At 40.4% G+C, this 20,784-nt stretch overlaps 1 protein-coding gene across 2 annotated transcripts; it reads left to right on the forward strand.

Moving 5' to 3' along the window:
- The first annotated feature begins 11 nt into the window (after positions 1-11).
- LOC124135771 (metaxin-1-like) lies at positions 12-14,454 on the forward strand. 2 transcript variants are annotated; one of them, XM_046501319.2, is made up of 7 exons: positions 12-241; positions 5,641-5,710; positions 6,788-6,864; positions 7,368-7,460; positions 8,166-8,422; positions 11,811-11,968; positions 13,739-14,454. In XM_046501319.2, the coding sequence occupies exons 1-7, from the start codon at positions 158-160 to the stop codon at positions 14,005-14,007; spliced, it is 1,008 nt and encodes a 335-aa protein (XP_046357275.1). In that variant the 5' UTR covers positions 12-157; the 3' UTR covers positions 14,008-14,454. The 2 variants fall into 2 exon arrangements, with proteins under 2 accessions (XP_046357275.1, XP_046357276.1); XM_046501320.2 differs by lacking the exon at positions 12-241 and adding an exon at positions 1,731-3,196.
- Positions 14,455-20,784: the final 6,330 nt, after the last annotated feature.

The following is a 20,784-nucleotide window of genomic DNA, read 5'->3' on the forward strand; positions in this document are numbered from 1 at the left end:
ATGGGGACATGAACGTTCTTTTTTCATATCATTTATATTCGTTATTGTTTCCTTATGGAATAGATATGGGTTAAAAATCATTCTATGTTACCACATATGATCACACGTCAACACGGATTACTCCGCCCTTACCGGAAGTAATAGTACATCTTTCAAAATGTCCGATGATGTTCTTGAACTTCAAGTCTGGAAAGGAGACTGGGGTCTCCCTTCAGTTGACCCTAACTGTCTAGCTGTACTAGTACGTACTGCTGTGCTTTACTGCATATTGGATCATTTTTATAATAATCTTGAACTATTGTCACAATGTTTTCATATTGTTGCGTCCCTAACTTTCAACTCAAGTTCAGAATCAGCAGTTTCTTATAGTTATACTGTTACATGCCTTATAGGTACAGACCTACAGGTTCCATGCTATGGTGCTCAGTTCAAATCAACAACTTTGTGTTGTCATTGGTCTGGGTCTAAGTGTGGATTTGATGTTTCATGTAATGCACTCCCTTAACTAAGCAAATAATCATCCTCTTCATTTAGCAGTTTAGCAGACGAAAGTTTTCCTGCGAATCCACAATATTCTTTTTTGCACTCTGACGGAGCTTGTGAGGGATTTGTTCCGAATCTGTGTTAGCGAGCAGTACTTTCAAAACGTAACAGTAGGGCAGAACAATCATTACATAGCTGTAGCATTATTTCTTCATTGAACAATGTTATGATTAGCTGCTCTCATTTGGACAGTTATATTACATAACCGTCCATGACAGTGAGAAGAGAGCTCAGAACCCATGGATTTACCTTTTAGATGGCAACAGTCCGAAGTCCCAGTGCTTAGCCTCATCTGCTTGAGTTATTCCTACATAAACAAGCCACCTCCGTGGTCTTGTGGTAGAGCGTCCGCCCAGAGAGCGGAACGTCTGGGGTTCGATCCCCGGCCGCGTCATACCAAAAGATGCTTAAAGATGGTACTTGTTGTTACCCTGTCTGGCGCTCGACATTAAGGGGCTAAAACAAGGACTGGTCGGAGTCAGTATACTGTGTCTGAGTGGGGTATTCATGTTAAACTGTGGCATGGTATCTCAGTGAGCTATCACTATAAATCGGCATCAGTCCGGACTAGTACAAGCAGCCACAGACACACACGTGCATGCACATCGCTATATAAGTGCAATAATCTTGGACGCGACGTTAAACCCAATTTCACCTCACCTCACCTCACCTACATAAACAAATGATCTCCACACGGAAGTTGGAGTTGTCTCACCAGCTTCTCCCAGTTTTCTAGGCTCTGGTACAACCAAAGAAGTATATCCTTGCTGAAGGGCCTCTTCTATCATTTCTGCTCAGGCACTTCTTGAAACTTACATCATTGCTAGATGATGCTGGGTGTTGTTGTAGAGGATGCACTGGGTCTTTGGTATATTCAGCTGTGTGAATCTTCCAAATTCTTACAATCCTTCTCCATACATTCCATTAGGAGAGGTGTTAAGGGCTTATTTATGTATTGCAACACAACAGACTGCTGATATTGCTGCTGGATACAGATGATGCAAAATACCCATAATGTGTGTCTCTTGTGTATTTCAGCTAGCTTACTTCCCTGACACCCAGGAGTAGATCCAGGTGCCACCCTCATCACTTAGAAGTGGTGCAGAGCTTGGCTTTGGTGGTGGCGAGTATTTACTCCACTTAATTTCGTTAGAATCAGATCTTAGTTCTTGCTACCGCTAAACAAATATCTGAGGACATCCTATTACAGGTCATGTCTGAACAAACTCTCAAGAACTTGATGAACTAACAAGAAGTTGACATTAACCAATTTAGAAAGCAGCTTTCTCAATCTATATGGCACTAGTATCAAACTGGCGACCTCCATGCAAGACTAAGCTTTGAAAAATATTATGACAATATTTGAAAACTAAACTTTCTGGAATGTCTAATAAAAGTCCAAGATTGTATGGCAGTTAATCACATGGGCTGTGTAAAGTCTTTTCTGTTCAAATGTGTATCCCATAGAAGCAAGAGATAGACAATGATTTTGATGGAATCAGTCAAATAGCCCGTAAATGTTGTTTTGAATATCCTGTTAACGTTTTTGAGGCTGCATGATTAAAAAAACAATTTTTGACTGTGACTTGAACACATGTTGAAGTGACCCATAATGGAATGTCCTAAGCAAGAACTTAGGTCTTACTTTAATGAGATTGACACTTCACCTTTGTCCCGTGGACCTCACTTAAGTCATTGTGTACCAAGTTATTTCTTACCACTGGTAGGCCTGATGGCTTGAACTTGAGGAGGCATTGGAATAACCCGCCCTGTTGCTGTGTGAGTGGACTGGTCTATACAGATGACTTCTCCTCTCAGGGGGTGGCTGATCTTCTCCTTGATACCCTTCTTATGTTGGTCAGCTTTCTTGGGATGACAGCCAATATCATGGTGAAGCTGCGCATCATAGCCTGTGACCTTTAGGTATGTTGCTGGGTCACAGTGAACAGATGCCTTGCTAACCACTTGAAATGGCCTGTCTGGATGTTGCTGTGGTCCTTTACTTTAGGTTTCAGATACCTGCCGGTTTGTCTTACCTATAGACATGACAGTGGCAACTGTTGAGGCAAGGGCATTAAATGACTCTGAAAGTCCAGTTTTCACCCTTGAGGAACTAGGATTAAATTTCTGGGCTTGATTGTAGTGCCATCAGAGGTTATTATGAGATATGTCCCTTTTGTGCCCCTCCTATTGACCAATCAGATTCCACCTCTCCTATCACTTACATTTGCTTCAAACAAAATAGCAGTGCAAGTCAAGACAAGCTGAACGATAATCAGATCTCTATTGTAATAAAACAGGTTTTACTTTGCGAAGAGTATCACATCATGTGAGTACCTTGATTAAAAACATGAAAACGTTTGGGAAATATTTATTGACACCGAGTTGGCGATACACATGATTTTTAAATCCTGCAATCTGACCCGGATGTCTATTTCGTTACATGAGTTTGATTGGACTATACATAGACTCATTAGTCCAATCAAAATATAACTCCATAATTCCGGCCTAGTTTGGCAGGGGTGGAAACTGGACTTTTATAGTCAACTCCCTTGCCTTGGGAAGATGTGACAGTGGGAGTTGGTGGCATGAGGTAGATTGGGATCTGCAAGGGACTGGCCATCAGACCCTGAGACAGCCTCATCAAAGACAAGTATGTCCAAAGCCTGTTCCATTACTAGAGAATGCATTACCTGTGGTGTCCCTGCCTCCACAGGGCTGACCTTATGTTCCCCCATATCCATGGGGAACAGTGGTTTGGGTATGACCAATGCAACAGGTCCGACCAGTGACTGTGGCTTTGGTGCCAAACCCAGATTAAACAGAGCCTTAAACCTGGCCCTCTTCTCTGTGATCAGGTTGTGAAGGTTCCCAAACACCCAGGAGAACTGCAATAGAGTACACAAGACATGTGGTGGAACTCTTCCCGGTACAAGAACTTGATGATCTTGATCTAATCCAGATGTTTCACCTTGTCACTGGTTGTTTGGATGTTCTTGTGTTGTTGTGTTGACACTGGCTTGCTGTACCTGCAAGTCTGTCAAGGGTTGTATAACTTTGCTGAACACTTCAAATTGTGTCCTCTATGAATGAAAGAAATGTTAGAGACATACATTTAGTTACCTATAGCAAAAATAATTGCAACATCTGTCTTACAATGTATGAAAAATGACTTCCAGTTGTACAACACAGTTCCCAGTTCCAGCTGTGGATTGTATTCTAAAATTGTGCACAGGTCACACCATGTGATCACTTGTTCATTATATGCAGCCATTGGAGCAGCTCATCATGACATTGTTCTCGGAAGTAATAATACATGGCTATGACTTCACAGCTATTAAGATCAGAGCTATGTGTAGTGCTCCTTCTAATAATGATTATCTACCATCCAGAACTACACATGTTAAGGCATTGCCATTCCCACGGAATGTTGTATTTAAAGTTTCAATACTTATCTTTCCAGATATTGCAAATAGGACTGAAGTAACTTGAAGCCTTGTATATTTAATGCCCATATTTTAACAATATTTTTGTGTGATGAAGTGACAACCAGAAATATTATATATTGTCAAAATGAAATATCAAAGTAGGCATACTAACAACAACATTCATAGAGATTGCAATGGCTAATACAAGTCCAGCAATACTATTTCAAGGCATGATTGACCAGAGAACAAAGTGACCCTGCAATTAATACAAACAAATAAATCATTCACCTATACAACAAAAACACAAACACACAAAAACGCAACTACATAGACAACAATGTTTATAAATTAGCACCTGCCATATGCAGCATAGTGCATGGCATTGTCTGGGAGGCTTATCCAACATCCTTTGACTGATTTTCCTTTAATTATGCCAGATATAAGTGACAATACTAATCCTTTTAATAATGTCACCCAATCACCTTTTTAAAACTTAAAATATTCTAAGAGTCAAGTTCCTTTTGTTGTGTTTTCAGTACACACACTACTTTATGAGAATTATATACATTGAGCATGTATAGGCCTTCTTCTCCATGCCTGGCAAACATGGCTTTATAAACACTGCTTGCATGTGTAGATCCTGGCACACAGTTGAGAGCTAAGAGTCCTTATGAGGATAGGTAGTACAGGAGACTTAGGTGTCCATCTAGTCCAGGATGGTTTCCACATTTCTGGTGCAGTACCGTGATAACAGCAGCACATACCCAGGAAGGGTAGTCCCGAAGTAGTCACATTATGGTTAGAGAAGTTTCTTGCAAGGATTTTAAAAAACTTGTTTTATCACTTGTCAGTTGTCACCCTGGTAATTAAGATCAAATCCATGACCAATGTGTCAAAATAATCTGTAATATTTATGAAACAAATATTTCAAGCTGATTATGGTCAAAGGCTTTAGCCTTTATGGATGACTGTGACCTTTGCTTGAAAGTCTTCAGTATTGTCAGATGCAACCTAGGATTTCACTTTGCTATGTATGTTTCAATGTATCTGGGTACTGTACTGGAAACATCGGTGCCGTCTTGTATTAGCTGGATGACCTGTAAATCCCATCCTCATAGTTGGGACATAGTGCAGCATTATCAAAGGGAGACAAGCGCTACTGCTTTTTCGATTGAATGTTGTGCAAAGTGAAATGTAGTAAATATTTCAGGCATCTTTAAACTTTTGAACTTCATATATTATAACTGTATTTATATATCCATTAGTAAGTCTGTTTTGACATCATTTGGTCATTGGGTGAGCAATGAATATTTTTTGTCAGTAAGGACAGCAAAATGAGATCATGTAAACAATATTTTCATGTTGATAAATTCCTACTTGTAGGGAATTCTGGATATTTTATGAGAGATGAAATTCAAGACTCAGGCAGTATTTTTTGCAGAAAAAAAACATTTAGTTAAGCCATCCTCACAATCATAGTGTTAAAATAACAGTGAAAGGCAAGTTCTGTACCCTTGGTACTTTGTTCTATGTTAAATTCAGCCTACATATTCCAGTACTTGTATGGGAATCTCAGTGAAACTGAAACAGTTTGTTACTTATCATGATTATTGATAAACTCATCTTATTTAGCTAGTGTTTGACATGTTATATGATTTTTATTGTGCAGGCCTACTGTAGATTCTCTGGTGTTCCTGTGCGAGTGAGAAAGACAGGAAATACATTCAGATCCCCCTCAGGTATTACCCCGACCTGTCTATATCTCAACTGTGTCTGCACATACAATGTGTCATGGAATATGTGTCCAGCAACGCAGATACAACTGCTCTCACAGACAGTTTTATGCAGTGATCCAGAAATATGTTTTTGCCAATCGGACATTTACATTTTGGTCACGCCCACCTCATATCTGAGGTGCTGGATATTCATGCATGAATAAAAAGAATATAACTTAAGTGTCACTTTTATAACATAGATACATGATGTATATTCAATTTATTAACAATTCAACGGTACATAGATTTGATATATACAATGTCAACCTATCGGATGGAGGTTTTGCGAACTTGGCTTTTGAACAGTTTCCACTGTATTACTGTTGGTTGTGTCTAGCCTTCCAGCGTCGCATTGTCCGTGTTGGGTCAAAGTCCATCAACTTTGGTCAAAGCGATATACACATAAGTCTGTCCAGTGTCTCCGTCATCAATCTACATCTGTCGATTCTTAATAATGTTTTGAAAACCCTTGAGCTACGACTCCAATCAGTGTCACTTACCTGTGGTGATTGATTTTGACCGATAGCGTCTAGTCACCTTTGTAAGTCGTGTATACACTAATCAACAACAAAGACATTTCAGTCTGGTTGCAGCTCTTTATTTTGTATCTTTTGTTATGATATCCAGTTTCAGGTTGTAATATCCTGCTCATATGTCCTTTTGGCAAATTTTAAAGTGTCCGGTTTGAACTAACTTGTATTTCAAATCGGACTAGTCCGGTTTCCGGATCCCTGGCTTTAAGACTTAAACCCACCTGTTGCCAGTCAATTTTCAGCAGGACTTCTAAAATGTTTCAGTACTCTTTTGAAAGTTTATCAGAGCCGACTCTTTTTTTGGATGACGTTCTAGCATTGTTCGTTATATTAAAATGCTATTATACAGTGCTTGGTTTTGTTAGTGTGCATATTTGGCTCATTATTCACATGAGGGTGTTACAGCAATATGTATTGTCATGATTGCATAGTTACTTTACCTGACTAGCATTGATGAGAGCTATTGCACATGTGATGACCTGTGATACTGAGCTACCTTTCTCTTCAGGGGAGTTCCCCATGCTGAAGCATAAAGGCATCACAGAGACTAAAGTTGCAGAGATATTCAGTTTTCTACGTAAAAAGGTATGCAATAAATGTTTATAAAGAGTTGTGAATGGGATATTTTTGTATAAGAATTCACAAGAAGTTACCTACTTTTGTGAATTAGATTGCAACATGAAAAGAATTTTTATGTTCAGAAATTGAGCAGACCGTAGTAAAAATGTAATCATGGAAGTAGGGGAATAAGGTGGACATGAGACAAATGTCAGTGTTTTCCATTGTCCAGTAATTTCATTCAAGATGGAGCATGGAGGAGATGATGTAGACTAGTGGTTAAAGCGTTCGCTTGTCATTCTGAAATCCCATGTTCGATAGTTACAATGTGTGAGCCTATCAAACATGTATCCCTCGCCATGATATTTCTGGAATATTGATAAAGCCGCCTAAAAAGCCATACTCAGTCACTCATCCAAGCCACCAGGAGAAGCATGCAGAGGTCTATAATGTGCCTCACAACTTGCTTTCAAGGTGGATGATGAGATCCAGGTTTGTCATCACATTAGTGTCCGTGTACTCTTTTTCAGAACTGGGGCTCAGATTTTGAACTGACCAACAAACAGAGTGCTGATGTTATAGCCTTCTCCTCACTATTGGAAGAAAAACTACTGCCTGCTGTTGTAAGTGGTTGACAGGATCGGGTACCCTCATGACCATTGTATAGAAGTTGTAGTGTCAATATAGCGTGCACCTTTTAGTGCCCAACTCATAATGGAAATCTAATTCATATTGACACATATATTTGAAATTGTTTTAGATACAAAGTCAATATTATAACCAAGTTGTGCAATATGGTAAGCAATCATAAACATGTGTAGTTAGTTTGTCAGAGTTATGTCCCTTGCACTACATGTATTGTCTGGCAAAGTCACTGAGTCAGAGTGAAAACTCATCACAGTGAAGGCTCTGCTTAAATTCCCAGCATGGGCACAATGTGTGAAGCTCATTTATGGTGTCTCTCCCCACCCCAAATGACATGACTAGAATATTGCTACAAACAGTGCCATAACGAACTCACTCTATGCCAGTTATGGGAGAAATATAACTCTCATGACTTCATCCTTTCATAGAAGAATTGCAGAGATGTATGTCGACCTGCTCAGAGGCCAATATGCGGGCCAAAGTCTGCAGCAAATGTCAGTCAAAATTCTCAAGTTGGTTTTACAAATTCAGGTCAATATAGTTATGACAAATATATGGCTTTGTGGAGGTGGCTGTTATTTCCCTGATAACAAGATAAATAAAATATATAGAAAGTTTGAATGTCAAATTTCAGTACATTTTTCGTGGTTCCTACTGTTGACTGGTTGATGTTCTGCTTGCAGTTGCACCTGTGGTGGATAGATGGTAAGACATTCACAGACTTTACACGGCCATGGTATGCTAGAATCATCCCATTCCCACTGAACTTCTATGTGCCTGGGCGGAAACAGAAAGATGCAAACCTTCGCGTCTTCCTTTCTAAAGGAGGGGAGAATGTCACTGACAGTGAGGTTGAGGGGAAGATTTACAGAGATGCCAAAGAGTGTCTTAACCACTTGTCGTACAAGCTTGGTAGTCAGGAGTTTTTCTTTGGGAAGACGTGAGTTGAGTTATCAAATATTATTTATGTGCTACATGATTGCATGCATTTACTGTGGTTTACTTTTGCTATATAATGCCATGACAAAGTTGATGTTCCTGCCTTTGGATGGAACTATTTCAGATAATTGTTATCTTCTGAGACAAGAACTGGCGACATTGAAAACTTTTTTTATTGCTCCTGCCTGCCCTGTCCTGTCATTAGTGTCTGCCCTAACTTAGTGTCGTTAGTCTGACTGACTGACTGAGGTTGGGGATTTAACGAGTGCTTTCCGACTAACAGCGTATGTGACACACGGGCTGGCCAGGTCATTTAGTGTATTAGCCGAAAGGAGCTACATAATTTGCAATCCGATTTGGGGCTTTTAGGGATTGCTTATATAGAAATTTGGAGATTTGGAATGTATGCCAGGGAGTGGAGAGCAGGGGTCCGGAAACCGTCATATGCGCCGGACATGTCCAATTGGGAATCTCAAATGTCTGGTTGAAAATATTGCTTACCGGACATTTTTAAAAGTATTGTCCGGACATTCTTAAATTTTGACCGGACATGATCAACAGTTAGGACTGAGTAGTTTCTGTCTGCAGTTACAACACAATGAAGATTATCTACACTGACAAGCTTTGTTTGTTTTGATTGCTGTAAATACATCGTACCTACATGATAGTCCAATCGGTCAATCACTGTAATAGGCAATAAACTGAGTTGACACTGATTAATCAAGGATTAATTACTGAGAACATCTTGTTAATTTGAGTGAAAGGTGTTTACAACTGTACATAAATACCTTGCATCATCGATGTACCTCATACACTAAATGGTCTGGCCAGGCCCGTGTGCGAAATACGCTGCAGTCGGAAAGCGCACGTTAAATCTTCTATATCAGTCAGTCAGTCAGTGATGTACCTCATTATCCTCACAATGCTACGATACGTAACCTCAGACAAGAAGCGAAAGCGGGACGACAGCCAGTCGACCGATGCAGATCAGTCGAGCGGATCTGCCAAACCCTCAAAGTCTGGACGATCATTTTGTCAATCGTGGCTAACGACTTTCACTTTGTTGACATACAATGAGGATTTGCAGATTTTATTGTTTTCAGTAGCTAGTAGTATATTGAATCTTGTTTGACCGCCATTTTGCTTTCTCGGACGATCAATAGCAAATAAAATTATGGTCAATAATTAAGTACAGATAAAAAAAGTATTCAAATAACTATTGCTATCAACGATATTTTAGTATTTGTGATTAAATTATCTGTCTTGTTTTTAAATAATCTTTAGTTTAAAAAAACCCTTTTCCCATGAGGTCACGTGATGACCAAATCTGGGATAATAGTCTTGATCCAAATGTTACAACACGTACACTTGAGCAGACTCATGAATATAACTCATGAATATTAATTAGACCATTCACTACGTTAACAGATCGTTATTATAACAGAAACAAACGTATGTTTTCCATGTATATCTAAACTGATATTATTCGTTATTAATTGTCCGGTGAATTAAACAATTTAAATTGAAACGATTCATAATTCATCATATTATGAATACGTAAACTTGTAATGTGTGTGAAAAGTCGTACTAAAATACGCTATTTGAAGGGGGCGTGGCCTAAATGCAAATGTCCGATTGGGATTTTAAATTTTCCGGACCCCTGGTGGAGAGCCTAAGGGAGTTGTGGTTTGAGTTTGAGTTTAGTTTTTATTGTTTTGGTTAGCTTATTTGCTTATTTGGAGGTTTTGTTTTTTATTTTTAAATGCGATTGATTAGATCTGTTTGGAGTAAGTATTTGCCTAGGTCTTTAAAGTTGGATGTGTTGTTTTGAGGGTTTAATATTAAACGTTAGTCTCTGCCCTCACTACCTGTTGTATCTACACTGACTTCCTGTCATGTCTGCCCTGACTTCCTGTTGTATCTACACTGACTTCCTGTCATGTCTGCCCAGACTTCCTGTTGTTAGTGTCTGCCCTGACTTCCTGTTGGATCTACACTGACTTCCTGTCATGTCTGCCCTGACTTCCTGTTGTATCTACACTGACTTCCTGTCATGTGTGCCCAGACTTCCTGTTGTTAGTGTCTGCCCTGACTTCCTGTTGGATCTACACTGACTTCCTGTCATGTCTGCCCTGACTTCCTGTTGTATCTACACTGACTTCCTATAATGCCTGCTCTGACTTCCTGTTGTATCTACACTGACTTCCTGTCATGTCTGCTCTGACTTCCTGTCGTTAGTGTCTGCCCTGACCTCCTGTAATTTGTGTCTGCCCTGACTTCCTGTTGTATCTACACTGACTTCCTGTCATGTCTGCTCTGACTTCCTGTCGTTAGTGTCTGCCCTGACCTCCTGTAATTTGTGTCTGCCCTGACTACCTGTTGTATCCACACTGACTTCATGTCATGTCTGCCCTGACTGTCAGTGTCTGCAATGAATGACTTCTTATCATGAGTATCTGCCCTGAATTCTTATCATGAGAGTCTGTCCTGACTTCCTATCGTCTCTGTCCTGACTTCCTATCGTCTCTGTCCTGACTTCCTGCATCTTCCCAAGGCAAGTGAGTGAACTGACTATAAAAGTCCAGTTTCCACCCTTGCCGAACTAAGCTGGTATTATGGAGTTACATTTTGGCTGGACTAACGAGTCAATGCATAGTCCATCAAAATCGCGCACCAAAATAGAAATCCGGTTCGTAAAGTGTCATGCAGATTTCGGTCGATTGCGGGATTTGCAAAGTATGTGCACCGCTAACTTGTTGTCAACAGATATTTTAATCAAGGTGCACACGTGATTTGATGCACTTCACAATGAAAGACTCGTTTGATCACAATATAGATCTTGATTATCGATCAGATTGTCTTGACTGGGCGCCACCGTTTTGATTGAAGCAAATGCAAGTGATACGAGAGGTTGAATCTGATTGGTCAATAGGAGAGGCATAGATAGGACATTACTGGTAATAGCCACTGGTGGCGCTACGATCGAGCCCAGGAATTCCAGCCTAGTTCGGCAAGGGTGGAAACTGGACTTATAAAGTCAGTTAACTCTCTTGCCTCGGGAAGATGGACTTCCTTTCTCGAGTGTCTGCACCGAGTGACTTCTTGTCATGTCTGCCCTGTCTGACGTCTATCGTGAATATCTGTCCTGACTTCCTGTCATGAGTGTGTGCCCTGACTTCCTGTCATAAGTGTCTGCTCTGACTGACTTCTTTTCATGTCTTCCCTGACTTCCTGTCGTTTGTGTCTGCCATCACTACCTGTTGTATCTACACTGACTTCCTGTCATTTTTGCCCTGACTTACTGTCGTTAGCGTCTGCCCTGACTTCCTGTCATGAGTGTCTGCCCTGACTTCTTATTGTGATGGCTGATATTGCTTGTGTTTACACAGACCCTCATCGCTGGATGCTCTCGTGTTTGGCTATCTGGCCCCGATACTGAAGGCACCACTGCCCAACAACCAAATACAGAACCACCTAAAAGGCTGTGACAATCTGTGCAGTCTTGTCAACAAGATACTGCAGAGATATTTCCCTCCAGATCCAGAAGGTATTAAGGCATTTATTGTTTTTGTAGCCTTATTAGATGAATGACATTGTTATTATTCTCAGCATCAAACAGTAACCACACAGAAACAATAATTTAGTGGCTTTCCCAGATAATAGCTCATTCAGTTAATAAATATTGTAAATGTCTAGATGGATTTATCTAGAATTCCATATTAAGTGCCCTTGGCAGGAAAATTGGGAGAAACATTATCATATGAACTGTAATAACAAGAATGATTTATTTTTTTTTGCATTTAGGAACTTTAACTGTCATTTGCTCAAACTAGTGTTTGTAAATATCGGCCTCGGAATAGGTCTTGATAAATCTCTGCTTCTAACAGCATCAGTACATCATCCTAACAGTACAGGAGGCAGTAGTTGAGCATTCGAGAATGTCTTCTACCCTTGCTCCACCCTCTGTGTGAACCTTGCCAAGAAGTGTTTCAGGGGAAATTGTGAAGTTGTGAGGTGTCATTCCTGTAACTAGCTGTCCCATGTTACAAAGATCAGGTGTCCCTGAGAACATTTAAAAAAATCTCCCTTAGAACTATCAATGTCATTTACCAGATTCCACGTGGCTTAATACACTACCACATCTCCGTCAGCACTGGAGAAGTCATATTACATGTTCCCACTTTCACTTTAATCCATGTACAGTCTTGTCATGTCATGACATAAATGCTCAGTAGAAATTAGTTACATTATACACTTTGATTTTGATAAAAACACAATGAGAAAAAGTGGAGTTGAAACACAGATATCTCAGTTCAGAGCTGGCTATTTTAGTGTAGATTTGAAATAGGATTTCAGAAATATTACCTTTTTTTATCATTTGTTGTCAGTATGGAATCCTACCCACTCTCTGGTACATGTCATTGAGTGTAAAATACTGTTCTTGACACTGAGTTAATACTTTCCATAGTAGAATGGCGGTATCCACAACTACTTTGAAATATTGACAAATGCAGAAATACTCTGATAATGTTTATCTCAATTTAAGAAAATATGTCTGTAAACTTTTTATATTGATAGGTCAGGACTGAGGCCTGTTGGAGGAGCTGCTAGTTATGTTGTTAACAAAATTATGTCATTCCTCAGCAATGGAGACAATGAGTTTGTTGTCAGCATGTTATAAAGGAATCTCAACTACAATTGTCTAGCATCCTGGATTATGCTGTGTAGTAGACCTCCATGTTATTATGCCAGATACCCTGAACTCTTCCTCCACCATACCTTTGTTTCGAATGTGATGTCAACATCTATCTGTCCTGTCATGAGTGCAATTTGATCGAATGGCTATGTTTTTTCGTCATGGCATTTGAATCCAGTTCAGAACGAAGCTATGGTAGCAAGCTGGAGAAACTGTATTTATCTTAATAGAATGGAGATATAATATATGGGATAATCATGGATGATTGTCTAGTAGCTTGTCATCATTTGATTATTTACATGGCATCAAAGTGAGAGTAGACCCGTGAAGATTCCGGGGTAGAATAGGTCTTCAGCAACCCATGCTTGCCGTAAAAGTCGACTATGCTTGTTGTAAAAGGCAACTAACGGGATCAGGTAGTCAGGCTCGCTGACTTGGTTGATACATGTCATTGATCCCAATTGCGTGGATCGATGCTCATGATATCAATCACTGGATTGTCTGGTCCAGACTCGATTATTTACAGACCGCAGTCATATAGCTGGAATATTGCTGAGTGAGGCGTTAAACAACAAACCAACCAACCAAAATGAGAGTAACTGGATGTTTGTTGTTATCTAGAGCAAGAAGCAAAGCGAAAGAAAGAAGCAGAAGAGAAACGTCGCAACACCAACTCTGATGCTGCAGAGTTCCCCAACAAGAGAAGGAACATGGTTCTAGCAGCAGTCTTTGCACTGACCACAATGGTGGGATATGCATTCATGAGTGGACTCATACGATTGGACTTTGCGGAAGAAAAGACAGACCCTCAACAAAATCAGACCAAACCCCCCGACTTCCAGGCATTTGACCAGATGTTTGAAGATGAAGGAGATAACGAGGAGGAGTAACCTCTAAATGTGGCAAAAAGCAATGTATCCGTGTATGGAACAGTGACAATAGATGGATGCTGATTAAGAGCATGCCTTTGGGTGATAGCTTGAACAATATTATACAAAGTCCTAGCTGTCATGTGAGCCAGTGTGTTATTTAACTGACCCCAGTTGGGGGACCATAATTTAGGTCACAGTATCTTGTGTCAGTTCACACAGTCTGGTTGTGGTACAACAAGGAGGTAGATCTCAAAAAGAACTGTAGTGATTGTGGCAACAGATTTAAGCTCTGTATATATGTTTGAAGAGATGCATGGTACATCCTTTAAGTATAGTCTATGCTTCACTATGGGTGCTGGGCATGTAGATGTGTGGAAATGTCTGATTGAGATATCCCCAGGATCTGCATGTTGTGTACACTTTGCAAATTACACAGATATGTTGCATAAATATTTTCTCTGGAAATATGTATTTATGTTATACTTCTCACCTGGCCTTGGGGATGCTACAGATCCATTTCAGGGCATTCATCAAGGTGGTCATCTTTCAAGTTTTATTCTAACTTGACACTTTGAAATCTTGCATTTTGATTGGTCCTTGGCTGTATCAAATATATTTCAGACTATTAGTTTGCTTCTCTTCCGCATCACTGCAGCGAGAGAATGGAGTGAATCCAACTGGGCTTTTAATTTAGAGGTTTCTAATTTTTGAAACTTAATAACTCTTAAACATGTTGAAGTTTAAAGATATCCAATCATGGTCTGACAACTAGTAATTGGTAACAGCACAGCCTCTCCTAAAAATTCAAAGGCAGTACAGGCCTCCATTACTTCTGCCTTGGTCACAAGAGATTCTGAAAGGGGATCAGGCAATCTCAATAAAATCAAGTCTTTCTTCTGGATATGATACTTCTTTGCGTTAAGATCTCAGGACACCTCTTTTGAAGGTTGCATCCATTATCTTTCTACAACAATTCAGGCTCACTGACTTGGTTGATGCATATCTTCGTATCCCAATTGCATTGATCGATGCTGCTGATGTCAGTCACTGGATTGTCTTGTCCAGACTCGATTATTTACAGATCACCATCATATAGCTGGAACATTGCTGAGTGCGGCGTTGAACAACAAACAAAAACAAAGTCATCTCATAGATTATCTACTTCCTGTTCAATGAATCCCTGAACTGGGATGTCACTGCCCATTACAGGGGCCTTTTCTGACAAGTCCAAATAGCTTCCTTACTTCCATGAGCTTGTACAGTCAATACGCCTTTACAGACTACAGTCTAGTGAAAGACTTCTATGACAAAGGGACTTTCATCCACATAAAAAGGTTAACTCATGTTATGATGTATGAAGCTGAGAAACAAAGGAACAATCTAGCACAAATGGGAAAGGTTCCCATCGATGGGATTGTTGGAGGGTTAAGTCCTAGTCAAGAAACAGAAGGAGATGCTCGACAATAGGAACAATAGAGGTTGTGTCTGTGTCTGTGTGTGCTAGTCCGGCCTTATGCCGATTTTATCGCTCTAGCCCACTCAGATACCATGCCACAGTTTAACTTGGATATTCCACTCACTACTCCGAGCTGAGCAGTCCTTGTTTCAGCCCCTTAATGCCGAGTGCCAGACAGGGTAACAAAACATCTTTTAACGTCTTTTGGCATGACGCAGCTGGGGATCGAACCCACTGACAGGCACTCTGTGAACACTAATTTAGGCATATCACGGCTTGTCAGCTCCATGTGGGAGGAAGGCACAATGTGACGCAGGTGGTAAACAAGCAAGGATACAGTGCTAAAAAGCAATTATCTTAGGGCGAATTGGGGTTCGAACCCATACTAAAGGGAATGTGGCACTACTGAAGGACGCACTCTGCAAGCGCTTGCTAGACCCTATAGCATTTGATTATGCAAATAGAGTACAATCTCATTCATTTTTAATATTTTGAGTCAAGGGATTGAAGACTAAGAGTCACCGGTGTAACCATGTTTGCTACTAAGCAGTACAAATGATGGTATATGGGTTTACAATCCATCTTCGACAGGTGCAGTTGTATGTATCCAGTAACTTCCATGAGAATGACGGGATTGTCAACCTTTCAAACCTCTGATTGCCTGTTCAGCAGTTTAAGGAAGCATCTTACAATTTAGAATACTGCAGCTTCTCAGCGTAGTGAGTGAGTATGGTGTTATGCCGCTTTTAGCAATATTCCATCAATATGGAGGGAACATGGGCTTCACACATTGTACCCATATCAGGAATCGAACCCGGGTCTTCAACCTGAGGAGCGAACGCTTCAACCACTAGACCACCTGACCTACCCTTCTCAATGTAAAACATGACATGCTAAGATTTGTTAACAACGTTTCAGCTCTTAATGTTATGTTGGTGAGTTAATTAGTAGATGAGTGACTTAATGGGATCGTGGATTAACGCATCTACTGACTACCCTTGCCTCGGGAATATGGGATTAACGCTTAAACAGCATTTCAGTTCTATCACAAGAGTGTCAGCTCATGGGAGCTGGACGTTTACCATGTTGGTGTACCCACGAGCACTGGTATGATGCCAAACCAAGGATATAATCAGAGCAAATCTGATATTCATATCGGGATCGCATCCTGGCACGCCCTAGGGAATTGCGGCCCCTTAGGCACATGTGGATCACCAGGCCACTATAACCAACAGCTCTACCCTATGACCAAGCGCTGCCTACTATGACCAAGAGTTGTCCAATATGACCATGAACTGTCAACTATGGCCAATGGCTGTCCAAAATAACCAAGAGCTGTCCATGTAATATATATAAAACTGTCATACATTTAAGCGTCACTAAATTTGACAATAATAACTTCATTGCCATTTTAATCAGGCCTTTATTTCTATCCTTTAGCCAATGTTGAAAGTATGAATCGAAGCATTGCTAATGTTGACTGGGTCGAAAAGATTGTTTCTTCGAATGTTGATAGTTTTGCAAGTGGCATTGTAGAGGCTATTGTGATAAGTAAGTAAGAATTAGATTAATTAATTAATTAGATGAATCATGGATTACTTCCAACATTCGTAGACTTATTCGGCAGGATAGATGAACAACTAAATAACAACTGTTAGGATAGTACTAGTATATGAAAGCTAAAATATATGCAAATCACATCTTTCTACCGATATATTACAATGGTATACTTCTTTATGAAGCTGGATCAATTACTAATTAACTGACACTGACAAGTTCTACATCCAAACAAAGGGCTGCCTCACTATGTTATCCATGTTGATGTTGCTCTAAGTAATTTAACATTAACCAGTTGCTACTGGACAGGGTGGAATTAGCAACAGATTATTAAAGTTAATTGCAACCCCTATGTCCGACCCTCTTACACAACTGTCCGTAAGTAATTCAGTTTTTTTCCACTGGTATGGAAAGAAGCTTTCGTAATACCTATTTGTAAAAGGGGTAGTTTTAATGAATGTTCAAGCTACCGATCAGTTGCTCTCACTTTTTTTTTTACAAAAGTCTTCGAGATGTGTGTTCTCAAGTACGTGCTCAATTTCTTTAGAGATAATATTTTGACTAACCTACAAACTGGATTAATGCCTGGAGACATTGCTGTTTATCTGCTAAAACACCGGTATGATTGTATTGCTAATGCTTTGGACAGTCAGAAAGAAGTATTTTGTGATGTTAGCAAGGCCTTTTGATTAAATATGGCATAAACATATTTTGTTTAAATTGAATTCATGTGGTATCGATGGAAATATGTTAAGGTAGTTTAGCAGCTACCCCGAGAACAGACCACAGAGATTAATATCACTATTCAGGGTAAAATATCTTGGTCAAAAAGAAATTTTAACATTTATCTGTTTGCTGTTAATACGACTGTATATAATCGTAGAAGATTCAAATGCCACTGCAAATGTAAATTATAATGACCTAGATAATATTGCTCAGTGAGCTGATAAGTTACTTTTAATACGTAAATCGCTAGAAAATTATGTCTAACGCGGCTGTAGACTCGATTATTGTTCTCATATTTGGGACAACTTTATGAAAGAACAAGAACACTTGAAAAAAAAAAAAATTGTTTGAGATAGACGCATTCAGGACGATGTGCGGAGGAGCAGGAGTTGCAAGTCACGGTAAGTTGATTTTGTCAGATTGTACATTCTCGCCTCAGACTTGGCTGCGGTGATCTAAATGCCCTTCGATATGAAAGACACATTTCTGATAACGTAGCTTGTTCTTTTGATATGTACACTATTTGGATCACACTTTTTCATTTCCGGTTCCGATGACCATTATAATGAAAAAGATATGATTCATTCTTCCACTCTGAGGGAGTTGATGTCAACAGTACATGAAATCGAAATGCTGTTTTTTTTTAACTCTAGTAATTTAGATATCTTGAAATCAACACATCCATGCATACCTCATTCCCAAAGGTTTAAACTAATGCGACACTATTAATGCTGCAAATATAAATCTTGCCGATGCAAGGGCGTTAACTGAGTATAAAAGTCCAGTTTAACCCTTGCCAAACTTGGCTGGAAATATGGAATTATATTTCGGTTGTATTGTAGTCCAACGAAATCGATATCCGGTTCGTAAACTGCCATGATGTCGGTCGATGGCAGGATTTGCGAATCACGTGTACCGCCAGCTCGGCGTCTACAGATATTTTCCAAATCGTTTGATGTTTTAAATCAAGGTGGTCACGTGATTTGATGCGAAGACCCGTTTTATTACAATATAGATGGACTTTTACAGTCAGTTAACGGCCTTGCTTCGGGAACATGGCAAATTGTTGTTCTTGACCAGTATTCAATTTATTATCATGCATTATTTTGTATATTGCCATCATGAATATTACTTGTACTGGAGAGGTACATGTATTAACATAAGCCTTCTTGGCTTGTTTTACCGATCCAGATTCACTGAAGAAAAATATGTTTAAATCAAATCGCTCATTTTCTGACTAATAAGCTCACTGTGTATTCACACATGTGAGCAACCTTTATTATATTTTACTATAGTATATTTTACTTTAAATAATAACTATATGCGATAACTTTGGCAATACCTGAAAGTTCATGTGGTAATATGAACGAAACATACCTTTGTGTAGAGTTTAGATATTCTCGTTGTAATACTACTGTTAATAGATCCTGTCAGTCTGTATCGTTTTGTTTCCATTGCTATATGTACTACTATTGTGACTGACATAACATGTGGCTTGTGTGAATGGCTCAGTGTTGGGTGTATTGTATGAACACTATTCCAACACATGTAAATTGTTGCATGGTATATAATAATTATACTGCTATATATAAGTCGATATATATCAATCATTGTCAGTCATTGTCATTATCATGTTCATCGTATGTTCTTCGTTAACAGGTATATCTTTAATTGATTGTAAACACTCTGTAAAGGACTGCAAGCATTACTTTGGGGAGATATGGCGGTAGGGGACAGGCTATAAGGGGGTAGAGTGATATGGGGGTAGGGGGACAGGGTATGATTATAAGGGGGTAGAGTGATATGGGGGTAGGGGGACAGACTTTGGTTATAAAGGGGTAGAGTGATATGGCGGTAGGGGGACAGGGTATGGTTATAAGGGGGTAGAGTGATATGGCAGTAGGGGACAGGCTATGGTTATAAGGGGGTAGAGTGATATAGGGGTAGGGGGACAGGGTATTGTTATAAGGGGGTGGAGTGAGGATATGGGGGTAGGGGGACAGGGTATGGTTATAAGGGGGTAGAGTGAGGATATGGGGGTAGGGGGACAGGGTATGGTTATAAGGGGGTAGAGTGAGGATATGGGGGTAGGGGGACAGGCTATCGTTATAAGGGGGTAGAGTGATATGGCGGTAGGGGGACAGGGTGTGGTTATAAGGGGTAGAGTGATATGGCGGTAGGGGACAGGCTATGGTTATAAGGGGGTAGAGTGATATGGCGGTAGGGGACAGGCTTTGGTTATAAGGGGGTAGAGTGATATGGGGGTAGGGGACAGGCTATGGTTATAAGGGGGTAGAGTGATATGGGGGTAGGGGACAGGCTTTGGTTATAAGGGGGTAGAGTGATACGGGGGTAGGGGACAGGCTATCGTTATAAGGTGGTAGAGTGATATGGCGGTAGGGGGACAGGGTATGGTTATAAGGGGGTAGAGTGATATGGCGGTAGGGGACAGGCTATGGTTATAAGGGGGTAGAGTGATATGGCGGTAGGCGACAGGCTTTGGTTATAAGGGGGTAGAGTGATATGGGGGTAGGGGACAGGCTATGGTTATATGGGGGTAGAGTGATATGGGGGTAGGGGGACAGGGTATGGTTATAAGGGGGTAGAGTGATATGGCGGTAGGGGACAGGCTTTGGTTATAAGGGGGTAGAGTGATATGGGGGTAGGGGACAGGCTATGGTTATAAGGGGGTAGAGTGATATGGGGGTAGAGGGACAGGCTATGGTTATAAGGGGTTAGAGTGATATGGGGGTAGGGGACAGGCTATGGTTATAAGGGGGTAGAGTGATATGGGGGTAGGGGGACAGGGTATGGTTATAAGGGGGTAGAGTGATATGGCGGTAGGGGACAGGCTTTGGTTATAAGGGGGTAGAGTGATATGGGGGTAGGGGACAGGCTATGGTTATAAGGGGGTAGAGTGATATGGGGGTAGGGGGACAGGGTATGGTTATAAGGGGGTAGAGTGATATGGCGGTAGGGGACAGGCTATGGTTATAAGGGGGTAGAGTGATATGGGGGTAGGGGACAGGGTATGGTTATAAGGGGGTAGAGTGATA

This window comes from Haliotis rufescens, unplaced genomic scaffold (assembly GCF_023055435.1).
Source record: "Haliotis rufescens isolate VD_foot unplaced genomic scaffold, xgHalRufe1.0.p SCAF_1, whole genome shotgun sequence".
In the NCBI taxonomy this organism is placed as follows: Eukaryota; Metazoa; Mollusca; class Gastropoda; order Lepetellida; family Haliotidae; genus Haliotis; species Haliotis rufescens.

Coding starts and splice junctions, on each gene's coding strand:
- LOC124135771 (XM_046501319.2), top strand. CDS start 158: ATGTCCGATGATGTTCTTGAACTTCAAGTCTGGAAAGGAGACTGGGGT. Junction 5,711..6,787: donor TACATTCAGATCCCCCTCAG/GTATTACCCCGA, acceptor CTTTCTCTTCAG/GGGAGTTCCCCATGCTGAAG. Junction 11,969..13,738: donor TTTCCCTCCAGATCCAGAAG/GTATTAAGGCAT, acceptor GTTGTTATCTAG/AGCAAGAAGCAAAGCGAAAG.